At 41.8% G+C, this 18,278-nt stretch overlaps 1 protein-coding gene and 1 pseudogene across 1 annotated transcript; both read right to left on the bottom strand.

Annotated features, from left to right (window-relative positions):
• Positions 1–394: 394 nt before the first annotated feature.
• On the bottom strand, positions 395–1,225 carry LOC106973615 (centrosomal protein of 19 kDa-like; annotated as a pseudogene).
• A 3,366-nt stretch (positions 1,226–4,591) lies between these two features.
• On the bottom strand, positions 4,592–6,285 carry LOC106973629 (vomeronasal type-1 receptor 1). The gene has a single exon (XM_015070704.3). It carries the CDS (start codon positions 5,498–5,500, stop codon positions 4,592–4,594), a length of 909 nt encoding a protein of 302 aa, XP_014926190.1. The 5' UTR covers positions 5,501–6,285.
• Positions 6,286–18,278: the final 11,993 nt, after the last annotated feature.

Here is an 18,278-nt window from a genome sequence, read left to right as displayed (position 1 = left end):
TGCTAATGTTATTCCATTGCTACTTCATGACTTCCTTACAATCTAGGTCATTCTCTGACATTATATCTTTGAATATTGTGACCCTCTTTAATCTTTAAAGAGCATGTGGCTGTAATATTTTTTCTGCCTAATACTGTTAATTAGCTTTTCACAAGTTTTTTTTTTACTTATCTTGCAATTAGATTGTAAGCTCCTTTTTTTATTAAATATAATTTATTGTCAAATTGGTTTCCATACAACACCTAGTGCTCATCCCAAGATTGTAAGCTCCTTAAATGCAGATTCCTATATTTTGTTTTCCTTATTTTCCTCATGCATCTAAGGAGTAGATACTCTACATGTCCCAGTTTTGAAAAGTAACATGGTCAATCCAAACATGACCCAACACGTTCATTTAGTGTTCTTTAATGGATTTTGCTAGAACCGCGTTCATACACTTTTTGTATAAACATAGATTTTCTGCCAGCCCAATATATTTTTTTGAGGTTTTTATATAGCAGAATTCATCAGCTTACTCTGTGTCCCAGCCACAAGACTGCAGTTGTTCATCCTGTGGGAACTCAACTTCAATGTCATAAACAAAATTTGAATCATCCTTCTTCTAGTTTTTCTCAGAAAGCTCATATATGATGCTCTTTCTTTCCTTGTTTGTTTTCACATGTTTAGTTATTTTTGAGAGAGAGAGAGAGACAGAACACGAGCAGGGGAGGGGCAGAGAGAGAGGGAGACACAGAATCTGAAGCAGGCTCCAGGCTCTGGGCTGTCAGCACAGATGTGGGGCTCAAACTCATGAACCACGAGATAATGACCTGAGCCGAAGTCGGATATTTAACCAACTGAGCCACCCAGGTGCCCCATGATTCTCTTTCTTTGGCAAGTCTCTTGCCATCTACTTTGTTCAAGTCTTCCTCAGGATCAAGGGTTGTTTCCCATTGAATTTGTTCCACTTTTTTTTTTTTTTTTTTTTTTGCCAGACTTTGCCCCCACAAGTGACCTTGAAAAAACGGAATAACTTCTCTAGCTGCCCCAGGGACACTTGTTCCAGGTAACTCTTGTGTCATGGATTATCCTATAATTGTTCAGCAGTTCTGTTGCAATCTGAACACTTTGAAAAGTTTCAGACTAGCATGACACGTTGGCAACTTTCCCCCTTTATCTCATTCTCATAGAGGAAGATAATAGCTGGAGTCTGGAACCTAATTCCACATCTCTTGGCAATGCACATCCTTCTCACATACACTTCAGGGTAAATCAGAGGAAATCTGATGAAAAGGTGTTAGTCCTTAGTGACTTCCCGCTGGAAGTGGAGAGGGAGACAGGGAGCTCCCCGATCCCGCTCACAGGACTGCCCCTGGGAGTCGGGCATACCCAATATATTTCCATAATATTTGCCAGTGTATCATTTAGAGATTCATTTGACGGAAAAGCAAACAAACCCTCCACACTAGCTTAAATACATCTATTTTGATCAAATAAATCATCAGTGTTTATACATTACGACTATTAACCGCTGAGCCATGTGAGGTTTCATGTTCAATTTGTATTCTCACACCAATCTTAACTTCCCCAAATTAGAATTCATGTGTTTTAATATACTTGGCTTCTCCGTGTACAAACTCTTTATTCATTCCCAAATTTTCAGTAGAACCCATCAGGAATTCTATCAGTTTAATTTTCTTCTTTAGTACATTCCTCTGCCACCAACTGGACTATGTAATCTCTAGACTGGCTATACAGCTGTCAACCTAGGCTTTCCTTTCTCTACCACTGAACAGATCTCATTACCTCATATTGTTGAAGCTCCAGTTTCTAGGGATCCATATTTTCTTCTTTTTCCCTTACTTTCTTTTCTTTTTTTTTTTTTAATTTTTTTGGTTAACGTTTTTATTTATTTTTGGGACAGAGAGAGACAGAGCATGAACTGGGGAGGGGCAGAGAGAGAGGGAGACACAGAATCGGGAGCAGGCTCCAGGCTCTGAGCCATCAGCCCAGAGCCTGACGCGGGGCTCGAACTCACGGACTGCGAGATTGTGACCTGAGCTGAAGTCGGATGCTTAACTGACTGAGCCACCCAGGCGCCCCTCTTTTCTTTTTTTTAATTGTTTAATGTTTATTTCTTTTTGAGAGACAGAGACACAGAGCATGAGTGGGGGAGGGACAGAGAGAGAGAGGGAGACACAGAATCTGAAGCAGGCTCCAGGCTCTGAGTTGTCAGCACAGAGCCCTATGAGAGGCTTGAACCCACACACCACGAGATCATGACCTGAGCCGAGGTCAGACGCTTAACCCACTGAGCCACCCAGGCGCCCCCTTTTTCACTTACTTTCTTTACAGAGTTTGGCCTTCAGTAATTCCTGGGAAAGCATTAATAGAATATTTTGAGACCTTGCCTTCCTGAAAATACCTTTATTTTTTTTGGAAATTAAAAAAAAATTCTAACATTTATTTATTTTTGAGACCAAGAGAGACAGAGCATGAACAGGGAAGGGTCAGAGAGAGAGAGGGAGACACAGAATCTGACCAGGCTCTGAGCTGTCAGTACAGAGCCCAACATGGGGCTCGAACTCACGGACCATGAGATCATGACCTAAGCCAAAGTCGGACGCTTAACCGACTGAGCCACCCAGGCGCCCCTGAAAACACCTTTATTTTAAATCATCCCTGAGTTTAGTTTGACAGGCATCCAGGGCGCTTGGGTGGCTCAGTCGGCTGAGTGTAGGACTTCAACCCAGATCATAATCTCTCGGTTTGTGGGTTGCAGCCCCATGTCAGGCTCTGTGCTGACAGCTCAGAGCCTGGAGCCTGGTTCGAATTCTGTCTCCCTCTCTCTCTGCCCTTCCCTTGCTTGTGCTCTCTCTCTCTAAAAAATAAACATTAAAAAAACTTAGTTTGAGGGGCACCTGGGTGGCTCAGTTGGTTAAGCGTCCTACTTCAGCTCAGGCCATGGTCTGGCGGTTTGTGAGTCCGAGCCCCGTATTTGGTTCTGTGCTGACAGCTCAGAGCCTGGAGCCTGCTTTGGATTCTGTGTCTCCCCCTCTTTCTGCCCCTCCCACACTCATGCTCTGTCTCTCTCTGTCTCTCAATAATAAATAAACGTTAAAAAATTTTTTTTAATTTAGTTTGACAGGTATCCATTTTGAGTTTGTAAATCATTATCTCAGAAGTTTGACAGCAGTGTTCCATCACATCCCAGTTTTCAATGTTGCTCTTTAGAAACCTGAGGCCATTTTGATTTTCCTCCCTTTGGATATGACCAGTTGTTTGCTCTCCAGAATCTTTAGGAAGTTGTTATTTCTCTCCAATACTTTTTTCTCATCCAAGTTTTTATTCAAATTCCAGTGAGTTCACATACAGCGCAATGTTAGTTTGAGGTGTAGAAGCTAGTGATTCATCACTCATATATAATACCCAGTGTTCATCACAAGTGCCCTCCTTAATACCCATCCCCCATTTAACCCATCCCCAGCCCACTGCCCCCCCAAGCAAACCATCAATTTGTTCTCTATAGTTACAAGTCTGTTTCTTGCTTTGCCTCTCTTTATTTCCCCCCAATATTCATTTGTTTCTTGAATTCCACATAAGTGAAATACATACAATGGAATATTACTCAGCCATAAAAAAGAATGAAATCTTGCCACTTGCAATGCCATGGATGGAACTATAGAATATTAGTCTCTCCAATATTTTAAAATTTAGATATGGGCTTATTTTGATCCATTTCCCATTAAACAGATAGGCCTCATTAGTCTGTTAATGGATGTGACAAACCATCTTGTAGAATTTCTTTGATGTTATTCTCCTCTCCACATTTACACTTCTTTCTCCAAGCGCTATCTATTATTCATCCAGTAAATTTTTGCCGCTTTCCTAATGTTTCCAGTGTTCTTTCCCCTTCTTCCAATTTCCTAGATGTTGCTTCATATTACCTTCCAACCCCTCTGCCTGAGTACTTTCTTCTGTCATGGTCCTGATTCCCAAAAGTTCATTTTAGTCTTCTGTCATTCATTTTAATAGCATCCTATCCTTGCCTCATGCATGCAGTGGAATTTCACATCTCATCAATGATATTACTTACAAATTGCAGGACTTTATTCTACTTCCTTAATATGCTTTGTTTTTTCCATGTTACTTCCCCCCCACCCCACCCCACCCCCATCCCTGTGTTTTTCTATCAAGGTAGAATGTTTCTTCAAATGGCTGCTGGCCTTTGGCTGATTCATATTAAAAGATGAGGCCTTTAAAAGCGAATTCAGATCATGTGTGGTAGGGCACAAAGAGTATCCAGTGGGTCTCCTATTAAGGTTATTATATAGGTCCTGCCATGTCATTAGGGTAAAGCCAAGTGTCAATATAAGTGAGCCCATTTTTCTTGGGTTATGCAGTTTCTGCAGAGAATAGAACATATTTTGCTACATTGGAGGGCAATATTCAACAAGAAACTAAATGCATTTAGAAAATTAAATCACGAGACAAATCTCACATTGAAACATAACCAGGATATATTTTAAATGAGTCCACAGTTAGACTCACAGTTGCGAATATTTTGTATTCAAAAAAATTGTGGAATGAAGGGTAGCTGTTTGTAAACGGACTATTTGGAGATTTTTGTTTTACAACTGACAAAGACTTTAATTTCATGGCTGATGAGCACATAGGGGCTGGAAGCTGGAAAACAAGCAGAAAGGAACGTACCGATGTTCACCAGCTGCAGGCTTGGGTTGACAAAGCAAGTCATATAGAGTGATAAGATAGAGGACAGAAAGTAAAAGGAAACAAACAAGCTCACTAGAAGCAGGACAGTAAAAGTGGCAGTGGTCTCTCGGGAGGCTCTGGGAGAGAGACTGGTGTGGTGAAGGTATTGGACTCTCTGCTTATGTCTTTGCAGGAAGAGCACTATGGAGACACTGGCCCAACCCATGGGTCCCAAACACAAAATATCAAGGAAGGTAAACAGGAATGCACAGAGTGAGCTTATGAATGAATTGGACCCTTTGACAGAACACAGTCCAAAATCCCTTTTTGTAATGTTTCTAGTACTCCCTGGGTGAGTCACTTTCACTGGCACGACAATATTTATCAGGAGATGAAGAATCCAACAGAGGCAACAGGAGGGTTGAACAAACTTAGGAGCTCTCAGTTTGAGTTCTGCCCACCTGGCATTGTTAAGACTAATAGTAATAGCCTGGAAGCCACTCAAAAGGCAGGTGGTGCAGAGAGAAACCCCTCGGGCCACCCTGTGAGTATAAAAGACAATCTTACACATAGCCTCTCCCAGGAAATTGTCCAAACAAAAAGCAGCCAGTGTCTGAGGGATTCCCCTAGAGAAAAGGATCAGAAAGTTGGCTAAGGCCAAATGGTTGAGAATTAGGTCTGTAGGTCTCTTAGTGTGTTTAGTGAACAAAGTCAACAAATAGAAATAAAGGAGGAAGGAATTCCCTAGGAGCCCAGTTCCAGTCTGGAAGAGAAAGAGAATCCCCACTACAAACTCACAAGAAGCCATAATGTCAATGCCCAGAAGGAGCTTGTTTTATTCAAAGCCAGATGATCTAGAGAGAAATAATATGTGCATTATTTTCTTTAGCATGGCAAATTCATTATTAACAAATTTCACCTTTACTCCTCTTTGCAAAATCCTACTTCATATCATTGGATATACAAATATTGAGTCGAACTACTCTGAAAGAGGAATCTAGTTCTCTTCCAAGAGTATATGATTTGCTAGCATTTCATTTAGGGTATGTGGATGCACATTTATGAATGACAGTTTTCTAAACATAGGCTACACAAGGCTAGGAAATGGTAAGTTTATGGTCCCAATATTTCACTTCCTTTTCCCACTCTGTAGTTTAAATATTTTAGATTCTCTGCCAACTTTTACATGATCTGAAAGTTTTTGTTTCTTTTTAAAAATTAGAAAATGCTGGGGCGCCTGGGTGCTCAGTCGGTTAAGCATCCGACTTTGGCTCAGGTCATGATCTCGCGGTCCATGAGTTCGAGCCCTGCGTCGGCTCTGTGTTGACAGCTCAGAGCCTGGAGCCTGCTTCAGATTCTGTGTCTCCCTCTCTCTGAGCCTCCCCCGTTCATGCTCTGTCTCTCTCTGTCTCAAAAATAAATAAACATGAAAAAAAAATTTTAATTAGAAAATTCTATGGTGTGACCACTGTTCTCCCATAATAAATGGTTGATGGAGCCAGGTAATGTCGACTCCATTGACTAGGGCAGGCACCCCCTAATTCATAACAGCCTTCGTGAAACCAGGTTTATCCGCTCATGTTAATGGCTCAACCCTGTAAGAGTTGAACTGACAGTTGTCTCTTTATACATAAAAAGCTTTGGGAAATATAAGGACACAAGATGGATTTTAACAGATTTCTCTGTGAGAATGCCACTCAGTTCACAAAAATAGGTAAAATATACAGGATATGAATAACGTCGTCAGGCTGCCTGATTTACCAGATTTTATGGAATAATTTTAAACTGAAAAAAAAACATTTTAAAATTAAACTATGCATTCTCCTAATTTTACTGAAGACAGTAGAAGGAAGACAGCACTAAAGATAATATAATAAACAGAAATAAAAATAACTATAATTGACAAAAATATAAAAGATATATAAATGAGTCTAACATTGGTAAATATGGTCAAGACAAAAGGGAAAAAACTAACAACTTTATAATGGTAAAAGAATATTACAGTAGACATAGATAGGCTTTAAGCATCATAAGAGAATATTACATGCACAAGCTTTAGAAACGTTTTTGTTGATGGATGCAGAAGAAGGAAATAATTTTGGAGAGCTTTGATATTCTGCACTTGCTTCTCCCTTATATCATAGTTAGAGGATATTTCTTGATCCCTATCCGTAGCACTAGATAGCCATATCTCAGGTGGCATGACATTGGAGGGGGTTATCCAGGAAGATTAAAAGTCTTGCTGAATTGAGAAAATGATGACATCAGATGTAGGATAATCAGCTCTCCCCAGACGCTCTCTTCTTTCTCCACCAAAACCCAGAAAGGCAGATTATGGAAGAAATCTCCCCCAAAAAGTTCTGCTCCCTTGTTAGTGTTTAAAGTGGAGCCAGAGAAGTTTTCTAGAGGAGTTGTAAACAGCACTCCAGCTGGTCTTAAGGGTTAACTGCCTTCAAGTTAACATACTGCTTATTTGCTGACCTAAGTCCTTTGATCCATAGCAGACAGATAACTGGCCTTGAGGAGAGAAGGACCAGAATTTTCCTGTGCTACAGAGGTCAGCAAATCTGTTTGAAGCCACCTCAATTTATAATTAGCCTAGCAATTTTTTTTTCTTTTAGTAAAATGCTCTTCTTTTTTTTAGGTCACACAAATGATTTTCCTGACTTCCCTTTGTGTATCTGTGGATCTTGCCCTCCTTTGCAGAAAGAACAGAGTCCTGTACATCACAGAACAGAAACTGGAGCCCCTCATACAACCCATGAGCACTGAGGTGATATTTGTCGCTGGCACCATTGACTCCACATGTAATCAAGAAATGTTACAGGGGTGCCTGGCTGGCACAGTCAGTGGAGTATGTGACTCTTAATCTCAGGGTTGTGAGTTTTGAGCCCCATGTTGGATGTAGAGGTTACTTTAAAATAAAATAGAAAGAAAGAAAGAAAGAAAGAAAGAAAGAAAGAAAGAAAGAAAGAAAGAAAAGTTACAGACTATTTCACTGCCTTTACTCATCCCTAAACCTCTTTAAAATACACTGGGCCAGGGGCGCCTGGGTGGCTCAGTTGGTTGAGCATTGACTTCAACTCAGGTCATGATCTCACGTTTGAAGAGTTCGAGCCCTGCATTGGGCTGTGTGCTGACAGCTCAGAGCCTGGAGCCTGCTTTGGATTCTGTGTCTCCCTCTCTCTCTTCCCCTCCCCCACTCATGTTCTGTCTCTCTCTGTCTCAAAAATAAAATAAACATTTAAAAAATTTAAAAAAACAAAACAAAACAAAGCCCTGGGCCAAGCAGAAATCTTAGACTAGTGCTCAGCTTCTCCCCAGATGTATGGCCTCCTGAATAAAGCTGAGATTCCTTTCTGATCTAAACTGTCTCTTGAGTATTGGCCTTTCAAGCGACTGGGCAACCGAACTTAGGGTTCAGTGCAGGGTTTTAAAAAAATTTTTTAATGTTTATTTATTTTTGAGAGAGAGAGAAAGACAGAGTGTGAGCAGGGGGAGGGGGAGAGAGAGCGAGAGAGGAAGACACAGAATCAGAAGCAGGCTCCAGGCTCCAAGCTGTCAGCACAGAGCCCGATTCGGGGCTCTAACCCTTGAACTGCGAGATTGTGACCTGAGCTGAAGTTGGAGGCTCAACTGACTGAGCCACCCAGGCGCCCCTGGGGTTCAGTGCAGGATTAGTGGTTCCGTGGAACCTGGGGCTTTCTGACCTACAGCTCTTCCCCTTTCCTCTCCTTATACTGAGCAAGGGCACCAAGAGCCTTGTGACTTTTCCACAAGAGAGAGATTACCAGGCAAGGATGGAAAATGCATGCTCCCAGACTCAAAAGAGAGTTAAGAGAGGGAAGGACATTTCTCTGATAATAAGATTTTATATATTTTTGAGTTTTCAGACCATGTTAATGTTCTACATTTTCCAAAAATAAAATATGAAACCACCAAGGACAGGTGCCTGGGTGGCTCAGTCAGTTAAACGTCCGACTTCAGCTCAGGTCATGATCTCGCAGTCCATGAGGTCAAGCCCTGCGACCGGCTCTGTGCTGACAGCTCAGAGCCTGGAGCCTGCTTCAGGTTCTATGTCTCCCTCTCTCTCTGCCCCTCACCTGCTTGCTCTCTCTCTCTCTCTCTGTCTCTCTCTCTCTCAATAACAAATAAACATTAAAAAAAACACCCAGAAAAGAAAAAAGAACACGGACATCCAAATATTTAGGATCCAGGCTTCCTTTGTCAAAAAAGAGTACTATATATAAGGGCAACAAAGGACTGCAAGATATTTTCCCTTTAATGAGTCAGTCATTAAAGGGAAAATAGCAGGAAGTCACATACTCAGACAGAAAAGGCAGACCTAAAGCCCTTCTTTAGGCAGTGGCCTCTAGCCAGGTGGGGAGAAGCCAGGTGGTGGCCTTCACATGGCTCCTGCAGGTACCAACAACTAATGTTAAAAATAACCCTATATTCAATGGGCTCTTTGCTGGGCCCCGCCCTTGGATGGCACATTTTCCTGATGTTATGTTTCATTTCCTGTCACACCAAGGGCAGGGTAGGGTCAGACCTAGGCATGATTCCCTGAATTAGAGCCCCAAACTCAGGATTTCCTGTCTTAATGCCATGGCCCATTTATGACACTGGCTCAGCACTGGTGATGTGGTCAATGAGTGGCTTTATGTTCATTATTGATTCTGGGAAATAAATTCAGGAATATCTCTCTCCTTAAGAGAGTTAGAGTCAACAATTACATTTCTCTCCTTTGGTCTAAGAAGAACCTGAGAAGAATATGATTTATGCCTTTTCCTCACACTGCCCAAAGGGATGGCTTTCTTCTGAAGCCAGTTTTGACCACTGAGAAAACAAGAAAAAAAATGTCATGCTTAAAGCCAGACACGTATATTATTTATTCATCATAATATTCCTACAGTGGAGAGTCTGTGGTCCCCAACTTTGAAGAGAGGGTTTAAAAGTTTGGAAGAGAAAGGAGGAGATTTCTGGCAAGTCTGATAGTGAGACAGGATGGACAGGAGGTTTCAGGAAGCCAAGAACAAAAAGGAAATCAAGGGAAAGAGGATAACTCTAAATAAAGTATAAACATGAGATATATTAGTGCCCTCCTGAAGGTAATGTATTTCTCTCTAATCCTCAGATTTAATATCGCACGCATCGCTTCCCAGGTAAGAAGCATATTAGGATTCTAAGATAAAGCTCTAACACTGAAATTGACTTTTTCTGATATTTTCTAAAAGGAGGAAAAAGAAAAAAAAAAACTCACCAAGCAGATCTCTGCTACCTGGATAGTGAGTCTGGCACTGCCGAGGTTTATGCCTGAGAGTGTGAGAAAACACCTGACTCCAAGTTATAGATAAGGGACACCATGATCTCATTTCCCACCAGTGCAGCAATTATAATGTCACCAGTAGCAATGACAGTGTCTACAAGGGGAATTGATAATATCCTGGAGAAACTGTTGGCCCAAGATAAATAAATAACATGAGCAACACTTAGTGGGAAAAACCCAGAGAGACCAACATAACTTGTAGAGAAACTTTTCTGTGATATGTGGAAACAGACATGTCTTGAGAGTGGTACAGAGGGGACTTGTGCGGATGAGTGCAAACTCCCATGTCCCCACGGTGACATTTTCATCTACCAGTGCCTCCTTGTCTGACTCCACAAACTTGACCTTTCAGCAGCCAACGATTCCTTTTGCCTGTTAGCTCTAGGGGGGCCTCTTGTCATCCCACTGCTGAACAAGTGATTGCTTTTATTCATTTTTTTTAAAGCCTGTTTATTTATCTGGGGAGAAAGAGAGAGGGAGCAGGGGAGCAGCAGAGAGAGAGGGAGAAAAAACCCAAGCAGGTTCCATACTGTCAGCGCAGAGCCTGACTCGGGGCTCGATCCCACAAACCATGAGTTCATGACCTGAGCTGAAATCAAGAGTCAGAGGCTTAACCGACTGAGCCAACCAGGTGTCCCCAAATAAATTAATAAACTTTGAAAAAAGCAAAAGTCAGCTCTTGAGGTAAATGCCTGACGTCTAAGTGACACACTGAATTTGGACCAATAGATTCCGTGATCTGCCAAGCATTTGTCTCTCTACTGAGTACAGTGTTGCCACACTTCTCCTGGAAAGGGCCAGATGGTAAGAATTTTAGACGGGGTCTCTGTTGCAACTACTCAACTCTGCCATAGCAGTGGGACAGCAGCCATGGACAATATGTAAGCAATCCAGTGTAGCCGTGTTCCAATAAACCTTTATTTATGGGCGGTAAAATCTGAACCTTATAACTTTCAACTGTCCATAAATATCGTCCATCTTTCTTTTTCCAACCGCTTAAAAATGGAATAACCATGATTCTTAGCTCACTAGCTGTGCAAAACAGGTGGCAGGTCAGATTTGGCCTGGGGTCATAGTTTTTTTGATGCCCGCTATTGATGAATAGTCAAAGAGTCAAAATTCTTGCCCTAATGGACATTTTATTTGACTAGATGACAGAGAAATAGAATAGTTGGAACATCATAAACATAAAATTACCCATGTAACAAGTAGTGACAAGAACAAAAAGAGGAGGGTTTTTTGAGAACCAGTGATCATGACGTGACTTGGGGTAGAAGAAGGCCAGTAAGAGAAATCAGTAATTAAGCTGCAGCTCAAAAGAGGATGCGTGTCTCAGGCAAAGACAGGGAGAAGAGAATTCCTGCTGTTACAAAAGCCTCAAGAGGGGAAAGTGCTCGGAGGCTTTGAAAGGAACTGAAAGGGCAGAGCAGGAGTATCACTGCCTGGTGTTCACCTCCTCCCCCCTTCACTGAAAGCTTAGTTCTGATTTAAATGTTATTTGGCTGAATGCCCTCTCCTTAGAGTTCCCTTAGACAGTGTAGATGGTTGGCATGACTGCTGAGTTCCTCCAGGTCTGAGACGTCTTTCTCTGTTCCTCGGATGTGAAGATTTTTCCCAGTGTGGCTGTCACTGGTGGTGTCCCACCCAACAGCCATCTTCTTTGATGAAAGAATCACAGTTATCTTTTTTTTTAATTTCTATTTAATTCCAGCCAGTTAACATACAGTGTTATATTAGTTTCAGGTATACAATATAATAATTCAAAATTTTCCATACCACACTCGGTACCCATCACAAGTGTGCTCCCTAATCCCTATCACCTATTGAACCCATCCCTCCACCCCTCCTCTCTGGCAACCATCAGTTTGTACTCTGTTGTTAAGACTCTGACGTAGAGGAATCTTCTTCTACTCGTTCCTTCTCTACAGAACTGACCAAAATTAACATTTTTAGATCTTCTATCAGACTTTTCTGTACGCTGAATATATGTATAAAGATCATCTATTTTATATGGAAATGGGATCATGCTGTTCTCTTTGCCCTCTTTGCTTGAACACAACTCCTCTCTTTTAGGTCAGTATTATAGAGATCTAACTCATTCTTTTTATTGCTGAATTATTGTCTAAGCCAGCTCTGCCCAATATAACTCTCTGTGACTTTGGGAATGTTTTATTTATATCTATATTGTCCAATGCGGTCGCCACTGGTTACATTCGCTAAGGAGCTTTTCAGGTGTAACTAGAGTGACGAAGGAACTGAATATTAAATTTCATTTGATTTTAACAACTTTAAATTTAAATAGCCACAAATAACTACCATATTGGTCAGCATAGACTAACAATTCCTCAAGAAGTGAACATTGAGATTGATTTGAGCTCTTCAGTATTACAAACATGGCTTTAGTAAGCATTACTGTGGCCACATCTTTTCCTTTCAAGTCAGAAGTTTTGTGGGGTATGTTCCTATATATAAAAACACTGGCTGTTAGGGGGTTGCCTTCAGACATTGGGATAGCTACTACTCAATTTAATTTTAGAAAGGCTGTAGTCATTCCCAACAGCGACCTGCAAGAGTTCTCATTTCCCCACATTCTGAAAAATATTGTATGCTATCTAGATTTGTTTTTGAAATTTGATAATTGAAAACGTGGTATGACATTTGTTTCTGTTATCATTTTATCGCTTCAGCTCCGAATGCACGCTTCAATATACGCTCTGGAATAAACAAAGGGATTATCCTAAGTATTTCTCCTTCAAAGTGAGCGCAATAGCACGCTCTACCGGAAGAGGGCGCCGGAAGGACACTTAGGAGCAAGAGATCAGACTTTGGAGAGCTCCCCCATCCCCAAACAATCAACAAAAACAATGAATCAAGCCTAATTTGTAGTGACTGTCAATTCCCATAGTGTAAACAGTCCCATCATGGCCAATTTCTAGCCACCAAAGTGGTATACCGAAGGTGGAGCTGGGAAGGGATACGCAGTAGTACATCGTGATAAAGTATTTTCACCATACAGACACTAAAGACATAATCTCAAGAGCACAGATAATAAAATAATTAGAAAGTGATGCGTTTGACTATTTGTTAGCGTAGTTTCTAGTGTATTTATTATACGTTTACATAATCTTAAAATAATGGTAGTGTTTAAAACAAGTGTCAAGTGTTCTGAGAATCTGCCAGTAAGAACTGGCTCCCACACACCGCTGCATCCGTCTACCGCCACTCAATCCTCTGACGCACCAGGCACACATACGTGTACACACACACACGCCACCTGACATGTTCCGAGCGCTGCTCCAAGGGCTGGAACCCTTCACTGGCCACCATACACAACACTCCGCCTTACCGACCGCAGAACTCAGGGGCCCACTAGCCCTGGACGTGCGCCAAACTACCCCACGCTGACAGTTTTCACTGTGCAAGGCTGGCTCGAGCCTACACCTGCGCACTGAGAGACTGACTACAACTACCAGAAACCCCCGAGGCGGGGCGGTCCAATGGCCCTTGGCTTTCCTAGTGTCCTGCTTTTCCTGCACTGGATTACATTTCCCATAGGCCACCGGGCCCGAATGATGGAGGGTCTCCGAGGTCCCCTAGAGCATCCGCGGGCTCTAGGGTTCCGCGTGTGAGCAAGTCTTTGAAAAGGAGAAATCAACACAGGTAGAGAGTACATAACACAGAGTACGTAAAGCCCTCTGACCCCAGCCGACGGTGGGGTTAGGAGGTGGAAGGCGTGAGCAGCTGAGGGAGGTGATGGTGTGACAGACTTGAGGGAGAAGGTGGGCAAAATAGGGTCAGGTGTCTCCCTGGCTCACGTGATGTAGGGACAGGCATGGGACAGAGCCCGAGTGTGTTTTCATGATGGTGAGGCACACACATGATGGAGGGTTTGTATGTGAACATTGGGCGCGTGATAGAGTCAAGAGTGTGTCACACTGTGGGAAAGGTGATGTTGTATTTGCATGACTGGGCACACGAGAGGGCAGGGATGTCCTATGACAGATGGAATGTGGTGTGTGTGTGTGTGTGTGTGTGTGTGTGTGTGTGTGTTCAAATCATTTAGCTTGTTAAAAATAGCCTGCAGGGGGGAAACAGTAATGAAAATAACCCACAGAAAAACAACCACAAGTTATTTGCCTCTATCTATCCATACCTTTGCTTACTGCCCTTCCACACAGATTCTCTGCTAGCCTTGTGACTTGCTCTGGCCAATGAGACAAGTTAGCAAACATAACTTGAGGAGAGGCATAAAAAGTACTTGTTGATTGGAAGTACTTGTTGATTGCCCTTTCTTGCTGCCCTTTAGAACCTTGCCACTCCTATACGAAAAAAGTCCAGTCTAGCCTGTTGGAGGATGAGAGGCCATGTGGAGGAGAAGTGAGGCCTGGATGACAGCCAGCCAACTATCAGTCTTGTGAATGGGATCATCTTAGATCGTGCAGCCACCATCCAATCCACCAGCTGACCATTGACACATGATAGGTCCTAACAGTGATGGGTCAAGTCAATCCTTACCAGAAGATAAAATGCTTGTTATTTTAAGCCAGTAGGTTTTATTTGCAATTTCTTACGCATTAGAAGATAACTCGTGCAGAAATACAGATAGAATAAACAAGTATGACAGCTGTTAATAATTTTGATCTAGATTGTAGGAATTTAAATGATCACTGAACCAATATTTCAACACCTTTGCACCTTTAAATTTTTCCACAATACAATTTAAGAAAATGGCCTTTATTTTCATGATATCATGATTCTCTACCATTCCATATTATCCTTCGTTTCAAAGCTAATCTATGAAGCATTGCTTGTACTATGTTAATTCAAAATATTCACTTCTTGATTTTATTTACAGCTTTGTTAAGCAAAAAGGAGAATATTCAATAAATCTTATTACCATATTTTAGACCAGTGTCAGAACTATACAAATGCTGCCAAAGAAAGGGGTTTGATCATGCCTTCGGGTCTAATAGCCTTTTATGTGTTTGTTGTGACTTTTCCTGTTAAAATACTGGTATCTTTCTTCTTGGACCAGTTTCTAGGTCCACAGTCTTATCCTGTATTTGTCCACTAAGGGTCTGGGAATCTGGGAATTGTATTTAAGATTTCCTCCATGCCACTAAGATTATTCCTAATTAATGAAAAATCCATTATTTGCAATTTCCAAAGCACCCTCGTATTTTTTTCCTCAGATCATCAAATGCAAAAAGGAAAAAGGAGAAACCACCAAACTTTGTTTTAATTACCAGCTATCTTGAAAGTGCTAAAACTCAATAAGACTCCCTATTCAGGTGCCTGGGTGGCTCATTTGGGTGAGGATCTGACTCTTGATGTCAGCTCGGGTCATGATCTCACAGTTTGTGGGATCAAGCCCCCTGTCTGACTCCATTTTGAGCATGGAGCTTGCTTGGGATTCTCTCTCTCGCCCTCTCTCTGCCTCTCCACTGCTCGCTCTCTCTCTCTCTCTCTCTCTCTCTCTCTCAAAATAAATAAATAAAATACAAAAGACTCATTCTACCCCCATGGCTATCCCACTATTTTTTCATGTGTTTATCCAACAAATTGGTTCTTTTCCCTCCTATTGTCTAACATGTTAACACAACCAGAAGAACTCTAAGTAGTCATGTACAACTTTACCCAATATCAAACTTAATGATTTAAAAGATATCATCAAGAACAAGATACTGATGAAGCATTTCTAGAGTAGACTCCCAGACAGATGTGCAAGGAAACTGACTCTGGTCAGAGGATTTGAGAGGTATCTCATGGCTTCTTGACCTCCTTGTCTCTCCCCCATACACCCAGGCCCCCAGGATGTGGAGTTAACCCTGATGAGCAGTTAGGCCCTGAGAAATTCAGTTAGATCCCTGCCTAGATGCTGGCCTTGAATCCTGGAGGCTACATGGTTGGACAGAGGGCCCACTGCCCATGACCTTGATGTTTTGCTGTTGTGAAGGTGATAAATTGAAGGGTTTAGGGGGATGATATAGACTCTGAGAAGTGTGAACAGAGGTGATATTCAAACTATACAGCAACATCAGGAACAGACAAGAATGCGTACGCTATTCAATCTCATGCTGTGCAGTAATACAAGAAAAAGAAAAAGCACAAAGATTGGAAAAGAAATAAAGCTGTATTTACAGATGACACAACTGTACATAGAAAAGCCAAAGGAATCTACAATTAGAACTAATAAGTAAATTTAGAAATGTTGGGAGATATGAGGTCAATGTTTACACATCAATTACATTTCTATAAACTAGAAAACAATTATAAAATGAAATTTTAAAGTAATACCATTTAAAATAGCATTAAAAAGGAATGGGTTTGGAGCACCTGGCTGGCTCAGCGAGTAGAACATGAAACTTTTGATCTAGGGGTTGTGAGTTCAAACCCCCATTAGATGTAGATATTACTTAAAAAAAATTTTTTTTTAATTTAACAAAAAGGTGGGGCGAGGGGGGGAGGTTCAAGATGGTGGCATAGGGAGACCTGAACCCACCTCCTCTCCTGGACACAGCAAATTTACTGATTCATATGGAATAATTTTCCTCTGAAAAGAACCTGAGAAATAGGTAAATAGTGCTTCCACAACAAAAGATAAAGAGACTTTCAAGAAAGGTAAGAGAGGCAGAGACACAGCCTAACCCAGGACTCTACCCAAGACACAGTGACCCCACAAGCAGGAGGGATCCCAAAAATATGGAACATTCCCTCAAGGAGTGAAGGAGGGAATGTTCTACACCAGGAACCTTAACCCTGGGAACGAGTACCAGAAAAACAATCCCAGTACCAGGAAAACATCTGGCTTTGAATACCAGTGGGGATTAAGACCAAGAGAATCATTGAACTATAGGGAATAGAGATCTTGCTCTTAAAGGCCTTGCACGCAAACCTACTCGCCATGAGATCCAGCACAAAAGCAACACATTGAAAAGTGCCTAGATTTGGGTGGGGGGTGGGCTACATAGGTGATAGATATTAAGGAGGGCACTTATTATGATGAGCACTGGGTATTGTGTGTAGTTGATGAATCACTGAATTTTACTTCTGAAGCCACTATTACTACTTCTTAAGTACATTAACTAACTAGAATTTAAATAAAAATTTGGAAGAACAAATAATAAAAAAAAATTTTTTTTAATTTTAAAAAACCTGAAAAGTGCCCAGATCATAAATGAGGGAAACCCATTTACTAACTTCCAAGTGGTGACTGGAGAGGCAGGAACCTGCAGGGACTTTACTGGGGGCAGAAGCACTGGAAGACACTGTTTTTGCAATCTCATCCTAATTTGCTGGTGACAAAACCAACAGGCAAGATTTTTGGTGCCCTCCCTCCAGCCAGCTAGCACTGGAGGAGGGATTGGACCACCCTTTTTACTGATTTCCCTACAGTAAGAAGAGCTAGTTGTCAACTTATTTATTCCTGTCTTTCTCAACTGTGATTTTTGTTTTTTCCACCCCACAGTAACTTGGCTGGATGAGCACCCCATAGTCTACACCTCCTACATAGCATATAAGCCACAGATGGGCCAAGTTCCATGCATCTGTCCTCCCTTTGCAGAGACCAAGCCATAACCAGGACAGGCAAGTGGCTCAAGTCCCACATTCCCTGCCCAGGAGCCAAGCTGCAACCAGGCCAACTAGTTCCCCAAGGCCCACCCTCCCCATGCAGGAGCTGCAACCCTATCATGGCCAGGAAATACACAGCCCACATGAGAGATGGCTAGAGTGCCTGGCTCCAATGACCAGGGGAGACTGTGCTTGGGGGCCACACAAAACAGCCCCTACACAAGACTATTCCTCTAAGAATAAGGGAGGTAACTCCTTCACTCATACATATGGACAAACACAGAGAGACAGGCAAAACGAGAAGGCAGAGTGATATGTCCCAGACCAAATAAAAAGGGAAATCCCCAGAAAAAGAACTTAATGCAATGGAGATTGTTGCAGACTATGATTCTGAGGTTCTGTATTGTCCAACAAGAGAGCAAACACAGAACTGAATATGAGAGAGGCTAGTGTTTGGGAGGAGACAAGAGCCCCAAACAGGGCTTTCGTCTCCGTATTTATTGAGCTCTCAAGATCTTACAAATATGGTGAATGTGAAGAAAACAATCAGATAGTAATCATTAACTCACGTGAGTAAGAAGCAAAGGGTTTGGGGGCAAGTGGTGTTTGTGATCAGGTACATTGGCAACAAATGGAGAGTAATTTCTGGCAGGTGATATAACAAGTTACTTGTGATCCTATTACA

This window comes from Acinonyx jubatus, chromosome E2 (assembly GCF_027475565.1).
Source record: "Acinonyx jubatus isolate Ajub_Pintada_27869175 chromosome E2, VMU_Ajub_asm_v1.0, whole genome shotgun sequence".
NCBI lineage: Eukaryota > Metazoa > Chordata > Mammalia > Carnivora > Felidae > Acinonyx > Acinonyx jubatus.
Note: the sequence above shows the minus strand (reverse complement) of the source record. Positions and strands in the feature narration are given on the sequence as shown.